The sequence below is a fragment of the Vanacampus margaritifer genome, chromosome 5, assembly GCF_051991255.1.
Source record: "Vanacampus margaritifer isolate UIUO_Vmar chromosome 5, RoL_Vmar_1.0, whole genome shotgun sequence".
NCBI lineage: Eukaryota > Metazoa > Chordata > Actinopteri > Syngnathiformes > Syngnathidae > Vanacampus > Vanacampus margaritifer.
In genome coordinates this window covers 5,405,001-5,425,000 of record NC_135436.1, presented here as the reverse complement: position 1 = coordinate 5,425,000, position 20,000 = coordinate 5,405,001, and the positions used below count along the sequence as shown (strand labels likewise).

At 38.9% G+C, this 20,000-nt stretch overlaps 3 protein-coding genes across 15 annotated transcripts in view; all 3 read left to right on the top strand.

Moving 5' to 3' along the window:
• Positions 1–2,507, top strand: part of phf12b (PHD finger protein 12b) — a 37,906-nt gene extending 35,399 nt beyond the window's left edge. For both annotated transcript variants that reach the window (XM_077565717.1, XM_077565716.1), the window contains exon 15: positions 696–2,507. In XM_077565717.1, the coding sequence (XP_077421843.1) occupies positions 696–1,135 (440 nt within the window). In that variant the 3' untranslated portion in view covers positions 1,136–2,507. The remainder of the gene's footprint in view (positions 1–695) is intronic.
• A 4,905-nt stretch (positions 2,508–7,412) lies between these two features.
• Positions 7,413–10,825, top strand: LOC144052370 (uncharacterized). Of its 6 annotated transcripts, none has more exons than XM_077566359.1 (8): positions 7,413–7,880; positions 8,418–8,517; positions 9,372–9,405; positions 9,578–9,681; positions 9,803–10,069; positions 10,256–10,349; positions 10,478–10,545; positions 10,654–10,825. In XM_077566359.1, exons 2-8 carry the CDS (start codon positions 8,419–8,421, stop codon positions 10,741–10,743), a joined length of 756 nt encoding a protein of 251 aa, XP_077422485.1. In that variant the 5' UTR covers positions 7,413–7,880; position 8,418; the 3' UTR covers positions 10,744–10,825. The 6 variants fall into 6 exon arrangements, with proteins under 6 accessions (XP_077422485.1, XP_077422484.1, XP_077422482.1 ...); XM_077566358.1 differs by having other exon boundaries at positions 8,415–8,517; XM_077566356.1 differs by lacking the exon at positions 9,372–9,405 and having other exon boundaries at positions 7,416–7,880.
• Positions 10,826–11,298: 473 nt separating this feature from the next.
• LOC144052372 (uncharacterized) lies at positions 11,299–15,216 on the top strand. 7 transcript variants are annotated; one of them, XM_077566366.1, is made up of 8 exons: positions 11,345–12,328; positions 12,871–12,970; positions 13,823–13,856; positions 14,028–14,131; positions 14,253–14,519; positions 14,706–14,799; positions 14,928–14,995; positions 15,104–15,216. In XM_077566366.1, exons 2-8 carry the CDS (start codon positions 12,872–12,874, stop codon positions 15,191–15,193), a joined length of 756 nt encoding a protein of 251 aa, XP_077422492.1. In that variant the 5' UTR covers positions 11,345–12,328; position 12,871; the 3' UTR covers positions 15,194–15,216. The 7 variants fall into 7 exon arrangements, with proteins under 7 accessions (XP_077422489.1, XP_077422487.1, XP_077422492.1 ...); XM_077566365.1 differs by having other exon boundaries at positions 11,346–12,328; positions 12,868–12,970; XM_077566367.1 differs by lacking the exon at positions 11,345–12,328 and adding an exon at positions 12,733–12,765.
• The last annotated feature ends 4,784 nt before the right edge of the window (positions 15,217–20,000 follow it).

Below are 20,000 nucleotides of genomic sequence, written 5' to 3'. Positions count from 1 at the left end.
GTGTGTGTGTGTGTATATATATATATATATATATATATATATATATATATATACACATGTGTGTGTGTATATATATATATATATATATATATATATATACACACATGTTTGTATATGTATATATATATATATATATATATATATACACATGTGTGTGTGTATATATATATATATATATATATATATATATATATATATACACACATGTTTGTATATGTGTTTGTATATATATATATATATATATACATGTGTGTGTATATATATATATATATATATACATGTGTGTGTATATATATATATATATATATATATATACGTGTGTGTATATATATATATATATATATATATATATACGTGTGTGTATATATATATATATATATATACGTGTGTGTATATATATATATATATATATATATATATATATATATATATATATATATATATACGTGTGTGTGTATATATATATATATACATTTATACGTGTGTGTATATATATATATATATATACATTTGTGTATATATTAGTGATTCCTGCAAGAACCCTGAAAGTATTAAAAGATTTATTTATACATTTTGGGGTTTGAATTGGACGTTTCCCCACCCCTAATCCTGCTTCAGGTTTTGAACTCTGTAGCAAATAATGACACTGATTCATGTTTTTTAAATTGTTATTATTTATTCATTTTTTGCACCAGGTCGCAGCAAGAAGTGGTCGGACGAAGAAGGTCCCACATCTGTGGTGGGATTGCTCCCAGCTGGCGGAGTGATGAGCAGCCATCCTCAAGGTGGCTTGGAGCAGTTATGCAGCTGTAAGGCAAGCAGCTCCAGCCTGATTGGAGGCAGCGGAGCAGGTTGGGAGGGCACGGCCATGCTCCACCACGGTAGCTACATCAAACTAGGTTGCCTGCAGTTTGTGTTCAGCATCACAGAGTTTGCCAGTAAGCAACCGAAGGAGGAAGACAGTGTTACGCCTGTTGCCACTTGTACTAGCAGCAGCGCTTTTAGCCTCGCACACACCACAACTCTACCACCTCCCCGCGACACTGCCACAGCCAGCAGCCCTTCCAGCCAGGATGAGATGGAGACAGCACCATCCGACCAAGTGCTCAGTCTGCCCCCCGATTCTGCCCTGTAACGCAAAACGGGAAATCACAGTTTTGTTTCGCACCTTCTATGACATACAATAATGGTAAAAGCTGCACAATTGGCTGGTGGACAGGGAAAATGTACCGGCATTTTTTTTTTTAGGTCATTGTTAATGATTTATATATTTGCATGAACTCGGGAGTATAATTGACAATCTCTTCTATTTTTGAATGACTGACATCAACGTTCTGTTTGTCTTAGACCGACTTTGAGCAAAGAGTATTAGTCTGTGCTCAATTATTTTGCCAGTATATTGCGTATAATGTAACGTTACTTTGTCAGTCTGTCTAACACAAATGTCTAATTTTGTTGTTACATGCATTATTTTTCTTCAGCTGCCTTTGTGCCACAGGTAGCTTTATTTGTATGACAAGGTACACTACTGACCACAAATGTAGGTTCATCAAGAAATGTCCTATAGTCACTTCTTTTCAAAGTGAAACACTCTTTTTAATGTGTGTTAATGTGGTAAAGACTGGTTTTCTTAAAAAAAAAGCTTTTCTAAGTGATCCCAAACTCTTGGAATGGAAGTATGTATTTGTATATTTGTACACATACATACATACATACATACATATCGACGCCTTCTTAAAACTAATCGCCTGCCCCCCCCCCCCCCCCCCCCCGATTTTTTAGGAAACATAAAATTGAACCATTAGCATCATGAGGAGATGGTTTATGGGGATAAATGCAATTATTTTAAGAGGCTGAAGATATATTAAGTAATACAGAAGAGGATTAGGGCCAGTAAAGAGAAAAAAAAAGGTTGGCAGGATTCTGACTTTATTCTCAGAATTCTGATTTAACAGTAGGACTAATAAAGTCAGAATTCTGAGAATAAAGTCAGAATTGTAACTTGAAAGTCAAAATTGTGACAATTCTCACTTTAAAGTCAATTGAGACTTTTAAGTGAGAATCCTGCCAAACAATTTTTTTCTCTCTTCACAGGCCCTAATCTTCTTCCGTAGTTAAAAAATAAGACATTGCCTGGGCGAACCCAGGCCTTTGAACAGTAGTGTACATGCTCATACACTATATGTACACAATATGTACATCTTGTGTAAAATGTATGATACAATGCCTCTTATTTGGAGAAGCATTGCATTTCATGTAGATTCACATGTTTTGGCTTTTACCTGTACAGCCCATGAAATTTGTGATACCATGTAGACTACCAGAGATTTTGTGATAAACCTTGTTCACAGTCTGTACTCTGCTACAAGCCATCTGCACTATGCAATGGTTATAGCTCTCATTTTAACATCTTGTGCTGCTCTGTATATAAGCACTCTTTTTCTGTAGCGTCTTGTCGCCTCATAACTGTAAATACATAAAGGATTTTTAAGTACAAGCTCACTGAATCTGTAGTGGCCCTGACTTTTTGTTTGTTTACTGCAAGTTTCTTCACTGCTGAGGATCACATCTGGGACCTCAACACAATGTTTGCAGATGGGATTGTTGTAGGTGAAAATGTTAAAAGCAGTCAAATTTGCAATGAGTGTCTGCTTAAATCTTCACTGTAGAACATGGTACAGTAATTCCCAAACATTTTGCCCTCCGTACTGCTTAAGACGTCTGCACGCACACATACACAAATTATTTCAAAACTTTTCCACCTTTTCATGTGATTTATAACCTGTACATCTTAAATGAAGAAAAATGTTAAAATGCACACCCTCGTTTTTGGGGATAAGCATCTAATCAGAGAGATTTCCACCTCCATGCTTTACTGCATGTCTGGTGTCTCTTTTGGTGATGAGCAATGTCGTCTTGACCTTGTGTTTGGAGCAAAAATACCTTGTGGAATTGTGACTTAAAAGTTGAAATATTCGACGGTGTATTAGGGCCACGTACAAATATATATATATATATATATATGTGTTTTTTTTTTTTTTTAGAGGGTGAGGGTATATTCCCAGAAAAAAAAAGTGGCAAATTTGTGGCGGAAAAAACGTGTAAATTTACGATAAAGTGGGAAATATGCGAGGGAGAGAAAAAATCGAGAACTACACGTAGCGTAGCTATAGTATGATATGAGGATTCGTTGGTGGTTAATGGGACACTGTTTATAAAATGAAAAGGCAAGATGGAGACTGATTCATTCACTTAACTCGTCATTCACAGCAGCTAGAGCACTGATCTCAATAAATAACTGGATAGCTGATACACGCCCGTGCAAGCCGTCAAAGCGACAGGACTGCCATCTTGCTCCTCTCATCTCGCGAGCAGACTACTGTATAAACTATACGGTATACGTGCAGATTAGACATATACAGCTCGTAGGCTCTTAGTATAGGGTTGGGAGTTTGTGGCGGGGTGGTCACTATTTTTTAACAACAAAAAAACGAGTGACTGGTATGCGCTGCTTTGATGACCCCCTTTTTCTTTTATCGCTCAGTACCTTACACCCAAATATTAGATTTATAATTTAAATAAATAAATAGTTATAATTCTTTAATTAAAAATATACAAGATTCCTCCTGTAAACATCATTAAGCATATCATTTATACATGTATTTAAGGCAATTTGTAAATATCTGAAGTCCTCTTGTTTATGTTTAACAAACTTAAAACATCATAAATCATGCTGTTTCTACTAAGTACTGTCTCAAATGTTCTTCAATTTCAATACTGTAAATGTATAGGATCGTATGCCGAGAAATACTTCTTGGGAGGAACAATATGGCGGCCTCGCGGCTTCAAAAGTATTGGCCTATCGGCTATCCAGTCGTATATTCTGATCAGTGAGCTACAGCGACAACACTTCCTGATCCACTGTCAGATGACTAAAACTAACCAATCAGAAGCTAGCATACTTAAGGTAAATGCAAATGAATGATGGAGAGCAACAGATTCAACACATCAACCTAGATACATGTACAAAAAAATATCTTAATGTATGAATGTGTAAATAATAATTCTGGAAACATATACATACATACATATATATGTATAAATACATATATGAATATATATATATATATATATATATATACATATATACATACACATACATATATATACATATACACATATATATATATACAGTACATGCATATATATATACATACATATATATATACATACATACATATACATACATATATATAAATATATACACATATATATACATATATATATATATATATACACATACATACGGATATACATACATATGTATATACATATATATATATACATATTTATATATATACATACATATATATATATATATATACACACATACATATATACATATACACATACATATATATATACATATATACATACATACATATATACATACACATATTTATATATACATACATATACATATATATATATATATATATATATATATATATATATATATGCATACATATATATATTAGTGATGGTAAACTGAAGCATCATGAAGCAATGAGGCCTTCCATCCAACTGGTTCGCTCCTGGGCCGAAGCATCATGAGGCTTCATTTGTTCTATTGCGCCTTCATGTGGAAAATAAATGTCATGACAGACCGTGATTAAAATGATACCATGGATTTGATGGGGTTAAAAGGGCAGGGAGTTGTGATGTGAATGAATGTGCGTGAGGTACTTGAAAGAATGATTGCTTTATTTTAGACATTGACATATAAACAAGGAACAAGACACACCTTTCATTCATTTTTATTTAGAAAAACTAGCATTTCCAAAGTTTTTGGCTTTAAACGGTTTCTTATTATGGGACTGCTGAAAGCAGCACATATTACTCTCCACCCTAGAGATTTTTCCGCTAAAATGCGGCCCGTACCGTAGATCGCACCGGGACAAATGAGTTATCAAACGATGCGGCTCGATCTGACTCGGTGCGGCATTACTTTTCTAGGAATTCCGAGTTACCATGGCGACGCAATTCCCCAAAAACTCCCAAAAAACTCCCAAAAAACTCCCATAGGAAATAAATGGAGAAAGGGGGAACAAATTACAGATCAAGCACCTTTTTCTAAGACACGCTGCGCGCGCATACGTTATCCGGCCGATAAGAATTTTAGCTCATTTTGTAGGAATTTTTCCAATCTTTTGCTCAGTGTCTTTTTTACTTTTTTTATTTTTTAAGGAATGAAAGCACTCCCCCCTGTGCGGGTTCAAAGACAGTGAGCAAACAGCAGACAAATAGCCTTCTCCCATTGTTGTGTATTGCGTTGGTTAGAGTGGACTAATTAGCCATCCAGTGCCAACCAAATAATGTATTTGAAAAAATTTCACTTCAACTCGTCACCATGGCCACAATCTTTTCTCACTAGACGTCAAATTCTCACATGTTGTAGTCACGAGTGTCTTCTTTCAGACAAACTAACTTTTATTTGGCTAAGGTGTCATTTAGTACCTTTATTTTCACTTTAAGCCAGGGGAAGTCGGACGAACTCGCCTATCTCTTCCATGTTAATTTGGGCGACTTTTTCCTCTTCATTTCTGATAAATCATAAGTTTTCAACCTGCTCTCATTTGGTCATTTTTTATCCGATTAAGAAAATGAGAACATGCTCCTGTTCCCCAAACCCTTGCCGTTCTAACGAGTCATTTCTTGAATCTGTATCTTCAACCGTTAAGTCGTAAGAGGCTTTTGTTGAAGGGGTGCTTCTCTCATGCAATCTCAATGGAATGTGGGGCGCGTGACGGCTCCAAGTCAAAAATGCATGTGCGCTCTTAAAGTGACAGTGACATATTTTTAGATTATGGTTAACTTCCACATTTCTTGACCGATTCCAGTCGTTTAAATTTTAAACTGTTCAGCTCATTTACATTTTTTGAAATACATTTTCAGGGACAGTGAGATACTTTTAGTTGATGTTGATTATGGTTAACTTCCACATTTCTTGAGCGATTCCAGTGGTTTAAATTTTAAACTGTTCAGCTCATTACCAAAAAGTCAGCAGTCCCATTCAAAATTTCCGCGGGAATTTTTCTAGTTTTTGTTGTTATGGGACTGCTTTGTGAAGCAAGCAGGCACATATTAGTATTCTACCTAGGACAGTGGTTTATTATGGGACTGCTTGCGAATTGTTATTCTACCTAGGACAGTGGTTTATTATGGGACTGCTTTGCGAAGCAAGCAGGCACATATTAGTATTCTACCTAGGACAGTGGTTTATTTTTCTTGTCGTTATTATGGGACTGCTTGCGGAGCAAGCAGGCACATATTGTTATTCTACCTAGGACAGTGGTTTATTTTTCTTGTCGTTATTATTATGGGACTGCTTTGCGAAGCAAGCAGGCACATATTGTTATTCTACCTAGGACAGTGGTTTATTTTTCTTGTTGTTAATATTATTATTATATATTATTCCACGATTTTTCCGCTAAAATGCGGCCCGTACCGTACATCGCACCGGCACAAATGAGGTATCAAACGATGCGGCTCGATCTGACTCGCTGCGCTATTATTTTTCTAAGAATTCCCAGTTACCATGGCGACGCTATTCCCAAAAAACTCCCAAATTAACTCCCCATTGGGAATGAATGGGAAAAAAATCACACTTCAAGCACCTTTTTCCAAGACACGCTGCGCGCGCATACGTTATCCGACCGATACGAATTTTAGCTCATTTTGTAGGAATTTTTCCCATCTTTAGCTCAGTGTCAAAATCTTTTTTAAGGAATGAAAGCCCCCCCCCCCTGTTCGGGTTCAAAGACAGTGGCTGAATTAGCTTTCTCACACACTCTGTTGGCTAATTAGCCATCCAGTGCCGGGAACCAAATAATGTATTTGAAAAAATTTCACTTCAACTCGTCACCATGGCCACTATCTTTTGTCACTAGACGTCAAATTCTCACATTTTGTAGTCACGAGTGTCTTCTTTCAGACAAACTAACTTTTATTTGCTTAAGGTGTCATTTAGTACCTTTATTTTCCCTTTAAGATCGGACAAGTCGGACGAACTCGCCTATCTCTGCCATGTTAATTTCAGGCGCCTTCCTCTTTCCATTTCTGATAAATCATAAGTTTTCAACCTGCTCTCATTTGGTCATTTTTTATCCGATTAAGAAAATGAGAACATGCTCGTGTTCCCCAAACCCTTGCCGTTCTAACGAGCCATTTCTTGAATCTGTATCTTCAACCGTTAAGTCGTGAGAGGCTCTTCTTTGAGGTGTGCGTCTCTCATTCAATCTCAATGCAATGTGGGTGCGTGACGTCACTTCAACTCGTCACCATGGCAACAATCTTTTGTCACTAGACGTCAAATTCTCACATTTTGTAGTCACGAGTGTCTTCTTTCAGACAAACTAACTTTTATTTGGCTAAGGTGTCATTTAGTACCTTTATTTTCACCTTAAGCAAGAGAAGTCGGACTAATTCGCCTGTCTTTTACATGTTAATTTCAGGCGCCTTCCTCTCTCCATTTCTGATAAATCATAACTTTTCAACCTGCTCTCATTTGGTCATTTTTTATCCGATTAAGAAAATGAGAACATGCTCGTGTTCCCCAAACCCTTGCCGTTCTAACGAGCCCTTTCTTGAATCTGTATCTTCAACCGTTAAGTCGTGAGAGGCTTTTGTTCAAGGGGTGCGTCTGTCATACAATCTCAATGGAATGCAACCAATCTTGATGATAGTTGGATCTAGTCTTCTCTCTTTTCCCTGATTGGTTCGTTTTCTGCTTGTCTGTGCTGTGGCCAATGAGAGACGCTTTAATGACACCAATTAGAAGTTTCTCGAGAACCTACTCCTCCCATTTCATCTCGTCTGAGGTAAGTTGCAAGGCAATTGTTTGTAGTCTGGTGAATAATGCTAAATAAGTGTGATTTTGCAAGTTTTCCCCATCCTAAACTACATCACGTTAATACTGGCGATGTATTGAAACGTATTTGATGTGTTTGAACGTTATGTTGCTGTTTTAACAAGATTGGAAAAGTTAAGTGCTAGAGATGGTAGCCTACATGCTAGCTGCACCTGCTAGCGCTAGCAAAGAGCTAGCAGATGTTACATTAAAGTTTTAATGTGCAGTAAAAAAAAACTAAGAAAAGTTTGAGTAGGCTCTAAATCTCAATTGTGTACATCTCTCATTGCTACAATATACAGTAAGGCTTTTGTCTCGTCTGTCGTCGACGTGGGGGGGGGGGGGGGGGTGAGTGGCGTGTCGACGGTGTAGCGAAGCGGCGCCAATGAGGGATTTCGGAAGTGTACGCTTTTAATGCTTCATACACATCTGAGATTAAGTACAAATTTGATGTTGAATCTTTACTTTTGACTTTGTCATGGCAAGTTTTTTTTCTTTGCTGTAGCAGCATGCCGCGGAAGGGGAAGCGTTCAGAGGCAGCCAAGCGCCAATGGAAGAAGCTGGACCTTGCGGCTCTGGAACTGAGGCCAAACAGCGCACCCCAGCATGTACTTTACCTCTATTGAATTCTTTGTTAATGTGCAATACACAATATTTCAGGCTACAAATATAGAATCAGGCAGAAAAATTAGCTTAAAAGGCTTGTGTAAAAAGCAGTCTGTTTATGCAAGACACTCATTAGTAATGTTAAAAAATCCTTTATTAAAAATGGACTACCAACGTGTTTAAACACAAGCTTGTCTTCATCGGGGCACAGTTTTACGAATATAGAGTGTATGACATGTGATTTGTGCAGTGCTTTATTCATGTCAAAATAATTCTGAATAGAATTTTGATGAAGTCTGTTTTCTACAAGATTTCAAATATTCTAAGAAGTTTTCAAACTACTGATGTCTAAAATAAACTCACTAACATTGATCAAAAACTTGTGAGATGCCTATCCTGGACACAGATATTTCACATGTTATATTTAATAACTGCAGACATGGTCTATTGCATGACTGTGGGAGGAACAGTTGAAATGATAATGTCAAGCCAATAATTGTTTTAACACTTGACAGTAGTTGGAGTACATTACATTTATCAGTAGATGGTGCTGTTGTGAAGTTAGGCTGGTACAATCTGCTGCCTTTTTGCTCATGTATTTGATCAGAAAATTCTACCAAATTTGATCAATTGTGACTGTATTTCAGACACAAACAAAAGTATCAGTTAAGTCCTTGAATCTCTTTCGTGATTAATAATTTCATTAATAAACCTGGCCTGAATTAACATCACTTGTATGTAGAAAAGACCTGGTCAATTTTCATTGAAACTAACTTAAGCATTACAACCTATGTTTGCTTTTTACTCTGCATTAAGGTGACTGCACATGCCTACAATTGTAATGTCTATGTTTTAGGTGTCCTCTGTTGGTGCCAAGGCTCTGGTACCAGGTCCAGTCGTCATTTTATTTTAATTGCTTCTGCAGCAGTTTTACAATCGATTATTTTAGAAATTCCAATATTTTGCAGGTTCATATACACTCAAAGTGTAACTTGTACTGTGCTTTGTCAGCAATTTAAGTTGTGAGACTTGACATGGTATTCTGTGTGTGCATCATTTTAGGCAGAGGCACTGGCTGGCGCCACAGAGTTCGGGAATGGCCAGTTTCAGCTGTGACTGGGCGGAGGCACAAACTGGTCATTCCATCACTGAACCAGGACAACAAGGTATGTTTTATAATAAACTGCCTGTAAAACAAATTAACCTTCATTTGTCTTTTTTTTTATTTTTTAAATACTTAAAAAAAAAAAATTTCAATGACTTCTTCTTTTTTTTTTTCTTTAATAGTTTGTCCTGGTTGTTGGTGACTCCCACCTGCGAGCCATTGCCGATGGGGTTGTGAAGCTGCCGGAGGGACATTTCTCTTTTGGCGTGATGTCCACCCCGGGTGCCAGTGCCTCCGAGTTGCGTGCTGAGGTGCTGAATGCTGTTCTGCCTCGGTCACCCGAGGCGGTCTGCATTTTGGCTCCCAGCAACAACTTGGGCCGCCCCATCGCTGAGGCAGCGGCTGACTTTGGCCAGTTTTTGCGCACCGTCTGCAGCCGCTGGCCCAACGTAAGTTCACACATTTCCTTCATATAGTTCATACATTTACATTTCAAGTATGTACTTGCATGATATGTCAAATATGTTCTGTTTAAAATACATTTCAGCCTTTTCCCGTAGTTAAGCAGTTGATGAATATTAATGAAAGTTCATCTTGCTCCAGATGTATATTTTACTTTTTTAAACTTTGTGCAGGTTGTTGTCCTGGACTTCCCCCCTCGTCTGACCGTCGAGCTGGCCCAGCAGGACCTTTTACGCCAGGAGTACCACCGGGTGGCAGCAATTATGGGTACGTTCCATGTTGAAAATTGTTTTCACACACAAAGTTCTACTTTTCTTTACGTCACCTCCTGATCTGATTTTTGTGTCTCAGCGGGACTCTTGAACTAATAATGTTTTTTTTCTTTGTTACTGTAGGTATTCGCTACCTATCTGTTGCTGGCCACTTCCCGCTGTCACAGCTTCACTTGTGGTGTAGAGACGGGGTAAGTACATTAGTTGTTGCAAAAAACAAACAAACATTTTATTAGTGCTCCTCCTATCAAAAGTATGTTTGCAGATATATAATATTTATTTCTGATCATGTCTGGAAGGTACACCTCAGTGACAGCGATGGGATGCCGGTGCTTGCGCGGTTGCTGTGGGATGCTGTCAACATGCGGATGGAGAGGACTGCTTTCTGATAAATCATAAGTTTTGAACCTGCTCTCATTTGGTCATTTTTTATCCGATTAAGAAAATGAGAACATGCTCGTGTTCCCCAAACCCTTGCCGTTCTAACGAGCCATTTCTTGAATCTGTATCTTCAACCGTTAAGTCGTGAGAGTCTTTTGTACAAGGGGTGCTTCTCTCATGCGATCTCAATGGAATGTGGGGCGCGTGACGTCTCCAAGTCAAATGTGCGTGCGTGAATGTGCATGTTTCTTAAAGGGACAGTAAGATACTTTTAGTTGATGTTGATTATAGTTAACTTCCACATTTCTTGAGCGATTCCAGTGGTTTAAATTTTAAACTGTTCAGCTCATTTACATTTTTTTATGGACAGTAAGATACTGTTAGTTGATGTTGATTATGGTTAACTTCCACATTTCTTGAGCGATTCCAGTGGTTTAAATTTTAAACTGTTCAGCTCATTTACAAGAGTCAGCAGTCCCATTCAAAATTTCCGCGGGAATTTTTCTAGTTATGGGACTGCTTGCGAAGCAAGCAGGCACATATTGTTATTCTACCTAGGACAGTGGTTTATTTTTGTTGTTAATATTATTATTATATATTATTCCAGCGATTTTTCCGCTAAAATGCGGCCCGTACCGTACATCGCACCGGCACAAATGAGGTATCAAACGATGCGGCTCGATCTGACTCGCTGCGCTATTATTTTTCTAAGAATTCCCAGTTACCATGGCGACGCTATTCCCAAAAAACTCCCAAATTAACTCCCCATTGGGAATGAATGGGAAAAAAATCACACTTCAAGCACCTTTTTCCAAGACACGCTGCGCGCGCATACGTTATCCGACCGATACGAATTTTAGCTCATTTTGTAGGAATTTTTCCCATCTTTAGCTCAGTGTCAAAATCTTTTTTAAGGAATGAAAGCCCCCCCCCCCTGTTCGGGTTCAAAGACAGTGGCTGAATTAGCTTTCTCACACACTCTGTTGGCTAATTAGCCATCCAGTGCCGGGAACCAAATAATGTATTTGAAAAAATTTCACTTCAACTCGTCACCATGGCCACTATCTTTTGTCACTAGACGTCAAATTCTCACATTTTGTAGTCACGAGTGTCTTCTTTCAGACAAACTAACTTTTATTTGGTTAAGGTGTCATTTAGTACCTTTATTTTCCCTTTAAGCGAAGAGATATTGGACTCTCTCGCCAATCTCTTCCATGTTAATTTGGGTGTTTTTTTCCTCTTCATTTCGGATAAATCATACATTTTCAACCTGCTCTCATTTGGTCATTTTTTATCCGATTAAGAAAATGAGAACATGCTCGTGTTCCCCAAACCCTTGCCGTTCTAACGAGCCCTTTCTTGAATCTGTATCTTGAAGAGTTAAGTCGTGAGAGGCTTTTGTTCCAGGGGTGCGTCTGTCATACAATCTCAATGGAATGCAACCAATCTTGATGATAGTTGGATCTAGTCTTCTCTCTTTTCCCTGATTGGTTCGTTTTCTGCTTGTCTGTGCTGTGGCCAATGAGAGACGCTTTAATGACACCAATTAGAAGTTTCTCGAGAACCTACTCCTCCCATTTCATCTCGTCTGAGGTAAGTTGCAAGGCAATTGTTTGTAGTCTGGTGAATAATGCTAAATAAGTGTGATTTTGCAAGTTTTCCCCATCCTAAACTACATCACGTTAATACTGGCGAAGTATTGAAACGTATTTGATGTGTTTGAACGTTATGTTGCTGTTTTAACAAGATTGGAAAAGTTAAGTGCTAGAGATGGTAGCCTACATGCTAGCTGCACCTGCTAGCGCTAGCAAAGAGCTAGCAGATGTTACATTAAAGTTTTAATGTGCAGTAAAAAAAAACTAAGAAAAGTTAGAGTAGGCTCTAAATCTCAATTGTGTACATCTCTCGTTGCTACAATATACAGTAAGGCTTTTGTCTCGTCTGTCGTCGACGTGGGGGGGGGGGGGGGGGGGGGGTTGAGTGAGTGTCGACGGTGTAGCGAAGCGGCGCCAATGAGGGATTTCGGAAGTGTACGCTTTTAATGCTTCATACACATCTGAGATTAAGTAGAAATTTGATGTTGAATCTTTACTTTTGACTTTGTCATGGCAAGTTTTTTTTCTTTGCTGTAGCAGCATGCCGCGGAAGGGGAAGCGTTCAGAGGCAGCCAAGCGCCAATGGAAGAAGCTGGACCTTGCTGCTATGGAACTGAGGCCAAACAGCGCACCCCAGCATGTACTTTACCTCTATTGAATTCTTTGTTAATGTGCAATACACAATATTTCAGGCTACAAATATAGAATCAGGCAGAAAAATTAGCTTAAAAGGCTTGTGTAAAAAGCAGTCTGTTTATGCAAGACACTCATTAGTAATGTTAAAAAATCCTTTATTAAAAATGGACTACCAACGTGTTTAAACACAAGCTTGTCTTCATCGGGGCACAGTTTTACGAATATAGAGTGTATGACGTGATTTGTGCAGTGCTTTATTCATGTCAAAATAATTCTGAATAGAATTTTGATGAAGTCTGTTTTCTACAAGATTTCAAATATTCTAAGAAGTTTTCAAACTACTGATGTCTAAAATAAACTCACTAACATTGATCAAAAACTTGTGAGATTCCTATCCTGGACACAGATATTTCACATGTTTTATTTAATAACTGCAGACATGGTCTATTGCATGACTGTGGGAGGAACAGTTGAAATGATAATGTCAAGCCAATAATTGTTTTAACACTTGACAGTAGTTGGAGTACATTACATTTATCAGTAGATGGTGCTGTTGTGAAGTTAGGCTGGTACAATCTGCTGCCTTTTAGCTCATGTATTTGATCAGAAAATTCTACCAAATTTGATCAATTGTGACTGTATTTCAGACACAAACAAAAGTATCAGTTAAGTCCTTGAATCTCTTTCGTGATTAATAATTTCATTAATAAACCTGGCCTGAATTAACATCACTTGTATGTAGAAAAGACCTGGTCAATTTTCATTGGAACTAACTTAAGCATTACAACCTATGTTTGCTTTTTACTCTGCATTAAGGTGACTGCACATGCCTACAATTGTAATGTCTATGTTTTAGGTGTCCTCTGTTGGTGCCAAGGCTCTGGTACCAGGTCAGTCATCATTTTATTTTAATTGCTTCTGCAGCAGTTTTACAATCGATTATTTTAGAAATTCCAATATTTTGCAGGTTCATATACACTCAAAGTGTAACTTGTACTGTGCTTTGTCAGCAATTTAAGTTGTGAGACTTGACATGGTATTCTGTGTGTGCATCATTTTAGGCAGAGGCACTGGCTGGCGCCACAGAGTTCGGGAATGGCCAGTTTCAGCTGTGACTGGGCGGAGGCACAAACTGGTCATTCCATCACTGAACCAGGACAACAAGGTATGTTTTATAATAAACTGCCTGTAAAACAAATTAACCTTCATTTGTCTTTTTTTAAATTTTTTAAATACTTAAAAAAAAAAAAAAAATCAATTACTTCTTTTTTTTTTTTCTTTAATAGTTTGTCCTGGTTGTTGGTGACTCCCACCTGCGAGCCTTTGCCGATGGGGTTGTGAAGATGCCGGAGGGACATTTCTCTTTTGGCGTGATGTCCACCCCGGGTGCCAGGGCCTCCGAGTTGCGTGCTGAGGTGCTGAATGCTGTTCTGCCTCGGTCACCCGAGGCGGTCTGCATTTTGGCTCCCAGCAACAACTTAGGCCGCCCCATCGCTGAGGCAGCGGCTGACTTTGGCCAGTTCTTGCGCACCGTCTGCAGCCGCTGGCCCAACGTAAATTCACACATTTCCTTCATATAGTTCATACATTTACATTTCAAGTATGTACTTGCATGATATGTCAAATATGTTCGGTTTAAAATACATTTCAGCCTTTTCCCGTAGTTAAGCAGTTGATGAATATTAATGAAAGTTCATCTTGCTCCAGATGTGTATTTTACTTTTTTAAACTTGGTGCAGGTTGTTGTCCTGGACTTCCCCCCTCGTCTGACCGTCGAGCTGGCCCAGCAGGACCTTTTACGCCAGGAGTACCACCGGGTGGCAGCACTTATGGGTACGTTCCATGTTGAAAATTGTTTTCACACACAAAGTTCTACTTTTTTTTACGTCACCTCCTGATCTGATTGGTGTGTCTCAGCGGGACTCTTGAACTAATAATGTTTTTTTTCTTTGTTACTGTAGGTATTCGCTACCTATCTGTTGCTGGCCACTTCCCGCTGTCACAGCTTCACTTGTGGTGTAGAGACGGGGTAAGTACATTAGTTGTTGCAAAAAACAAACAAACATTTTATTAGTGCTCCTCCTATCAAAAGTATGTTTGCAGATATATAATATTTATTTCTGATCATGTCTGGAAGGTACACCTCAGTGACAGCGATGGGATGCCGGTGCTTGCGCGGTTGCTGTGGGATGCTGTCAACATGCGGATGGAGAGGACTGCTTTCTGATAAATCATAAGTTTTCAACCTGCTCTCATTTGGTCATTTTTTATCCGATTAAGAAAATGAGAACATGCTCGTGTTCCCCAAACCCTTGCCGTTCTAACGAGCCATTTCTTGAATCTGTATCTTCAACCGTTAAGTCGTGAGAGGCTTTTGTTCAAGGGGTGCTTCTCTCATGCAATCTCAATGGAATGTGTTGCGCGTGACGTCTCCAAGTCAAATGTGCGTGCGTGAATGTGCATGTTTCTTAAAGGGACAGTAAGATACTTTTAGTTGATGTTGATTATAGTTAACTTCCACATTTCTTGAGCGATTCCAGTGGTTTAAATTTTAAACTGTTCAGCTCATTTACATTTTTTTATGGACAGTAAGATACTTTTAGTTGATGTTGATTATGGTTAACTTCCACATTTCTTGAGCGATTCCAGTGGTTTAAATTTTAAACTGTTCAGCTCATTACCAAAGAGTCAGCAGTCCCATTCAAAATTTCCGCGGGAATTTTTCTAGTTTTATTATTATATCATCCTTCCACCGATTTTTCCGCTAAAATGCGGCCCGTACCGTAGATCGCACCGGGACAAATGAGGTATCAAACGATGCGGCTCGATCTGACTCGGTGCGGCATTATTTTTCTAGGAATTCCCACTTACCATGGCGACGCAATACCCCAAAAACTACCCCAAAAAGTGCCATAGGAATGAATGGGAAATGGAAAGAAAAAATCACACATCAAGCACCTTTTTCCAAGACACGCTGTGCACGCATACGTTATCCGACCGATACGAATTTTAGCTCATTTTTGTAGGAATTTTTCCCATCTTTAGCTCAGTGTCGAAATTTTTTTTAAGGAATGAAAGCTCTCCCCTTTTTGCGGGTTCAAAGACAGTGAGTCATATCGCATTTTAACACACTCCGTTTTAGCAATTAGCCAGAGTGCCGGGAAACAACAAATCTCTTGCCAAAAGTCAAAAGTTTCACTTCAACTCGTCACCATGGCCACAATCTTTTGTCACTAGACGTCAAATTCTCACATTTTGTAGTCACGAGTGTCTTCTTTCAGACAAACTAACTTTTATTTGGCTAAGGTGTCATTTCGTACCTTTATTTTCCCTTTAAGCTCGGACAAGTCGGACCAACTCGCCTATCTCTGCCATGTTAATTTCAGGCGCCTTCCTCTCTCCATTTCTGATAAATCATAAGTTTTCAACCTGCTCTCATTTGGTCATTTTTCATCCGATTAAAAAAATGAAAACATGCTCGTGTTCCCCAAACCCTTGCCGTTCTAACGAGCCATTTCTTGAATCTGTATCTTGAAGAGTTAAGTCGTGGTAGGCTCTTCTTTGAGGTGTGCGTCTCTCATTCAATCTCAATGCAATGTGGGTGCGTGACGTCACTTCAACTCGTCACCATGGCCACAATCTTTGCTCACTAGACATCAAAATCTCACATTTTGTAGTCACGAGTGTCTTCTTTCAGAAAAATTAACTTTTATTTGGCTAAGGTGTCATTTAGTACCTTTATTTTCACCTTAAGCAAGAGAAGTCGGACTAATTCGCCTGTCTTTTACATGTTAATTTCAGGCGCCTTCCTCTCTCCATTTCTGATAAATCATAAGTTTTCAACCTGCTCTCATTTGGTCATTTTTTTATCCGATTAAGAAAATGAGAACATGCTCGTGTTCCCCAAACCCTTGCCGTTCTAACGAGCCATTTCTTGAATGTGTATCTTCAACCGTTAAGTCGTGAGAGGCTTTTGTTCAAGGGGTGCTTCTCTCATGCAATCTCAATGGAATGTAGGGCTCGTGACGGCTCCAAGTCAAAAATGTATGTGGGCTCTTAAAGTGACAGTGACATATTTTTAGATTATGGTTAACTTCCACATTTCTTGACCGATTCCAGTCATTTAAATTTTAAACTGTTCAGCTCATTTACATTTTTTGAAATACATTTTCAGGGACAGTGAGATACTTTTAGTTGATGTTCATTATGGTTAACTTACACATTTCTTGACCGATTCCAGTGGTTTAAATTTTAAACTGTTCAGCTCATTACCAAAGAGTCAGCAGTCCCATTCAAAATTTCCGCGGGAATTTTTCTAGTTTTATTATTATATCATCCTTCCACCGATTTTTCCGCTAAAATGCGGCCCGTACCGTAGATCGCACCGGGACAAATGAGGTATCAAACGATGCGGCTCGATCTGACTCGGTGCGGCATTATTTTTCTAGGAATTCACACTTACCATGGCGACGCAATACCCCAAAAACTACCCCAAAAAGTGCCATAGGAATGAATGGGAAATGGAAAGAAAAAATCACACATCAAGCACCTTTTTCCAAGACACGCTGTGCACGCATACGTTATCCGACCGATACGAATTTTAGCTCATTTTTGTAGGAATTTTTCCCATCTTTAGCTCAGTGTCGAAATTTTTTTTAAGGAATGAAAGCTCTCCCCTTTTTGCGGGTTCAAAGACAGTGAGTCATATCGCATTTTAACACACTCCGTTTTAGCAATTAGCCAGAGTGCCGGGAAACAAAAAATCTCTTGCCAAAAGTCAAAAGTTTCACTTCAACTCGTCACCATGGCCACAATCTTTTGTCACTAGACGTCAAATTCTCACATTTTGTAGTCACGAGTGTCTTCTTTCAGACAAACTAACTTTTATTTGGCTAAGGTGTCATTTCGTACCTTTATTTTCCCTTTAAGCTCGGACAAGTCGGACCAACTTGCCTATCTCTGCCATGTTAATTTCAGGCGCCTTCCTCTCTCCATTTCTGATAAATCATAAGTTTTCAACCTGCTCTCATTTGGTCATTTTTCATCCGATTAAAAAAATGAAAACATGCTCGTGTTCCCCAAACCCTTGCCGTTCTAACGAGCCATTTCTTGAATCTGTATCTTGAAGAGTTAAGTCGTGGTAGGCTCTTCTTTGAGGTGTGCGTCTCTCATTCAATCTCAATGCAATGTGGGTGCGTGACGTCACTTCAACTCGTCACCATGGCCACAATCTTTGCTCACTAGACATCAAAATCTCACATTTTGTAGTCACGAGTGTCTTCTTTCAGACAAATTAACTTTTATTTGGCTAAGGTGTCATTTAGTACCTTTATTTTCACCTTAAGCAAGAGAAGTCGGACTAATTCGCCTGTCTTTTACATGTTAATTTCAGGCGCCTTCCTCTCTCCATTTCTGATAAATCATAAGTTTTCAACCTGCTCTCATTTGGTCATTTTTTTATCCGATTAAGAAAATGAGAACATGCTCGTGTTCCCCAAACCCTTGCCGTTCTAACGAGCCATTTCTTGAATGTGTATCTTCAACCGTTAAGTCGTGAGAGGCTTTTGTTCAAGGGGTGCTTCTCTCATGCAATCTCAATGGAATGTAGGGCTCGTGACGGCTCCAAGTCAAAAATGTATGTGGGCTCTTAAAGTGACAGTGACATATTTTTAGATTATGGTTAACTTCCACATTTCTTGACCGATTCCAGTCATTTAAATTTTAAACTGTTCAGCTCATTTACATTTTTTGAAATACATTTTCAGGGACAGTGAGATACTTTTAGTTGATGTTCATTATGGTTAACTTACACATTTCTTGACCGATTCCAGTGGTTTAAATTTTAAACTGTTCAGCTCATTACCAAAGAGTCAGCAGTCCCATTCAAAATTTCCGCGGGAATTTTTCTAGTTAACATTTTTAATTCTTTATTTCATATATTAACCATGTTGAAATGTTTTATAGATGTGTAGAGTAGGTGAAATAGTGTTGAACTCAGTATAATTTGACCTTAACCTTGTTTTTGTCTAAAAATTCCTCCTCAGTGGTTTGCGCACACACATTCTCTTCGTGAGAACAGATTTTGCCACACACATACCCTGAGAGCACCATCACTCATGGCCACTCTAAATCCAGTTCAATTTGTTTGTGAGATATTGTTTTGGGAAGAAGTACGAAAAGTACCCTGAGAGTATATTTTGTCTAAAAAGATGAACAGCTGCGGACTGTGTACGAAAATAATATTATGTAACATATTGTGTGAGAACCAATCTGTTTTACTTATTCATGATGGGAGGAGAATAGGTGTTCTCTTACTGATTTGGATTCTTTAAAAGCTGTATTCCGCAAAAGAGGGGGCACACACGCACCCTGGAATTCCACCTTTTACGTGATGTTCATTGTTGTGTGACCGGAGAATTCTCTGTAATAAATCATCTTTGCAAGGAGTTTTTCTTACAAGAAGTCTATCTTCAAATTTTTGGAACACGCAAAAGAGGACAAATAATTAGCCTCTAACAGTTGCCATAATCTAGTGGCCTCCTTCCTCAGGGATACCCTTCGCCTTCGTTCTAGGAACCCGTCTCGAGTCCCCACCTGGGACCTTTGTCTGGTACTCAACGTATTGAGTAAGTCTCCTTTCGAACCATTGGCCGAAGGGGAAATTTGTTGACGGACAGCGTTTCTGACAGCATCGGCTAAGCGGGTGGGCCCTATCTGTTAGCCCCAAATGCCTTTGTTGGCACCCTGACAGGGCAGGGGTCTCATTGTGGCCAAATGCTGCATTTGTGCAAAAAGTTTTGCCTGGCTCTCAAGCCAACCACCCTATTTGTCTCGCTTGTTTTGCTCCATCTTCGACCGATGGGGTTGAGGCCCCAGGGTTTTGTTGTCCTGTGAGGGCGCTGCTCTTATTTGGATGCTACGGCATGTTTCCGTGCATCCACCCAGCTTTTTGTGGCTTACGACGGCCCGAATAAAGGGGCTGCTGTATCCAAGCAACGCCTCTCACGTTGGATCGGGGAGGTGATTCAGTACTC

Excerpts from the sequence above, each read along its gene's own strand:
- LOC144052370 (XM_077566355.1), top strand. The coding sequence starts at position 7,809 with ATGAGAGACGCTTTAATGACACCAATTAGAAGTTTCTCGAGAACCTAC. Across the intron at positions 9,682-9,802 it reads CACTGAACCAGGACAACAAG|TTTGTCCTGGTTGTTGGTGA; the intron begins GTATGTTTTATA and ends TTTCTTTAATAG. Across the intron at positions 10,350-10,477 it reads CCGGGTGGCAGCAATTATGG|GTATTCGCTACCTATCTGTT; the intron begins GTACGTTCCATG and ends TTGTTACTGTAG.
- LOC144052372 (XM_077566361.1), top strand. The coding sequence starts at position 12,257 with ATGAGAGACGCTTTAATGACACCAATTAGAAGTTTCTCGAGAACCTAC. Across the intron at positions 12,329-12,867 it reads CCCATTTCATCTCGTCTGAG|CAGCATGCCGCGGAAGGGGA; the intron begins GTAAGTTGCAAG and ends TCTTTGCTGTAG. Across the intron at positions 14,996-15,103 it reads ACTTGTGGTGTAGAGACGGG|GTACACCTCAGTGACAGCGA; the intron begins GTAAGTACATTA and ends CATGTCTGGAAG.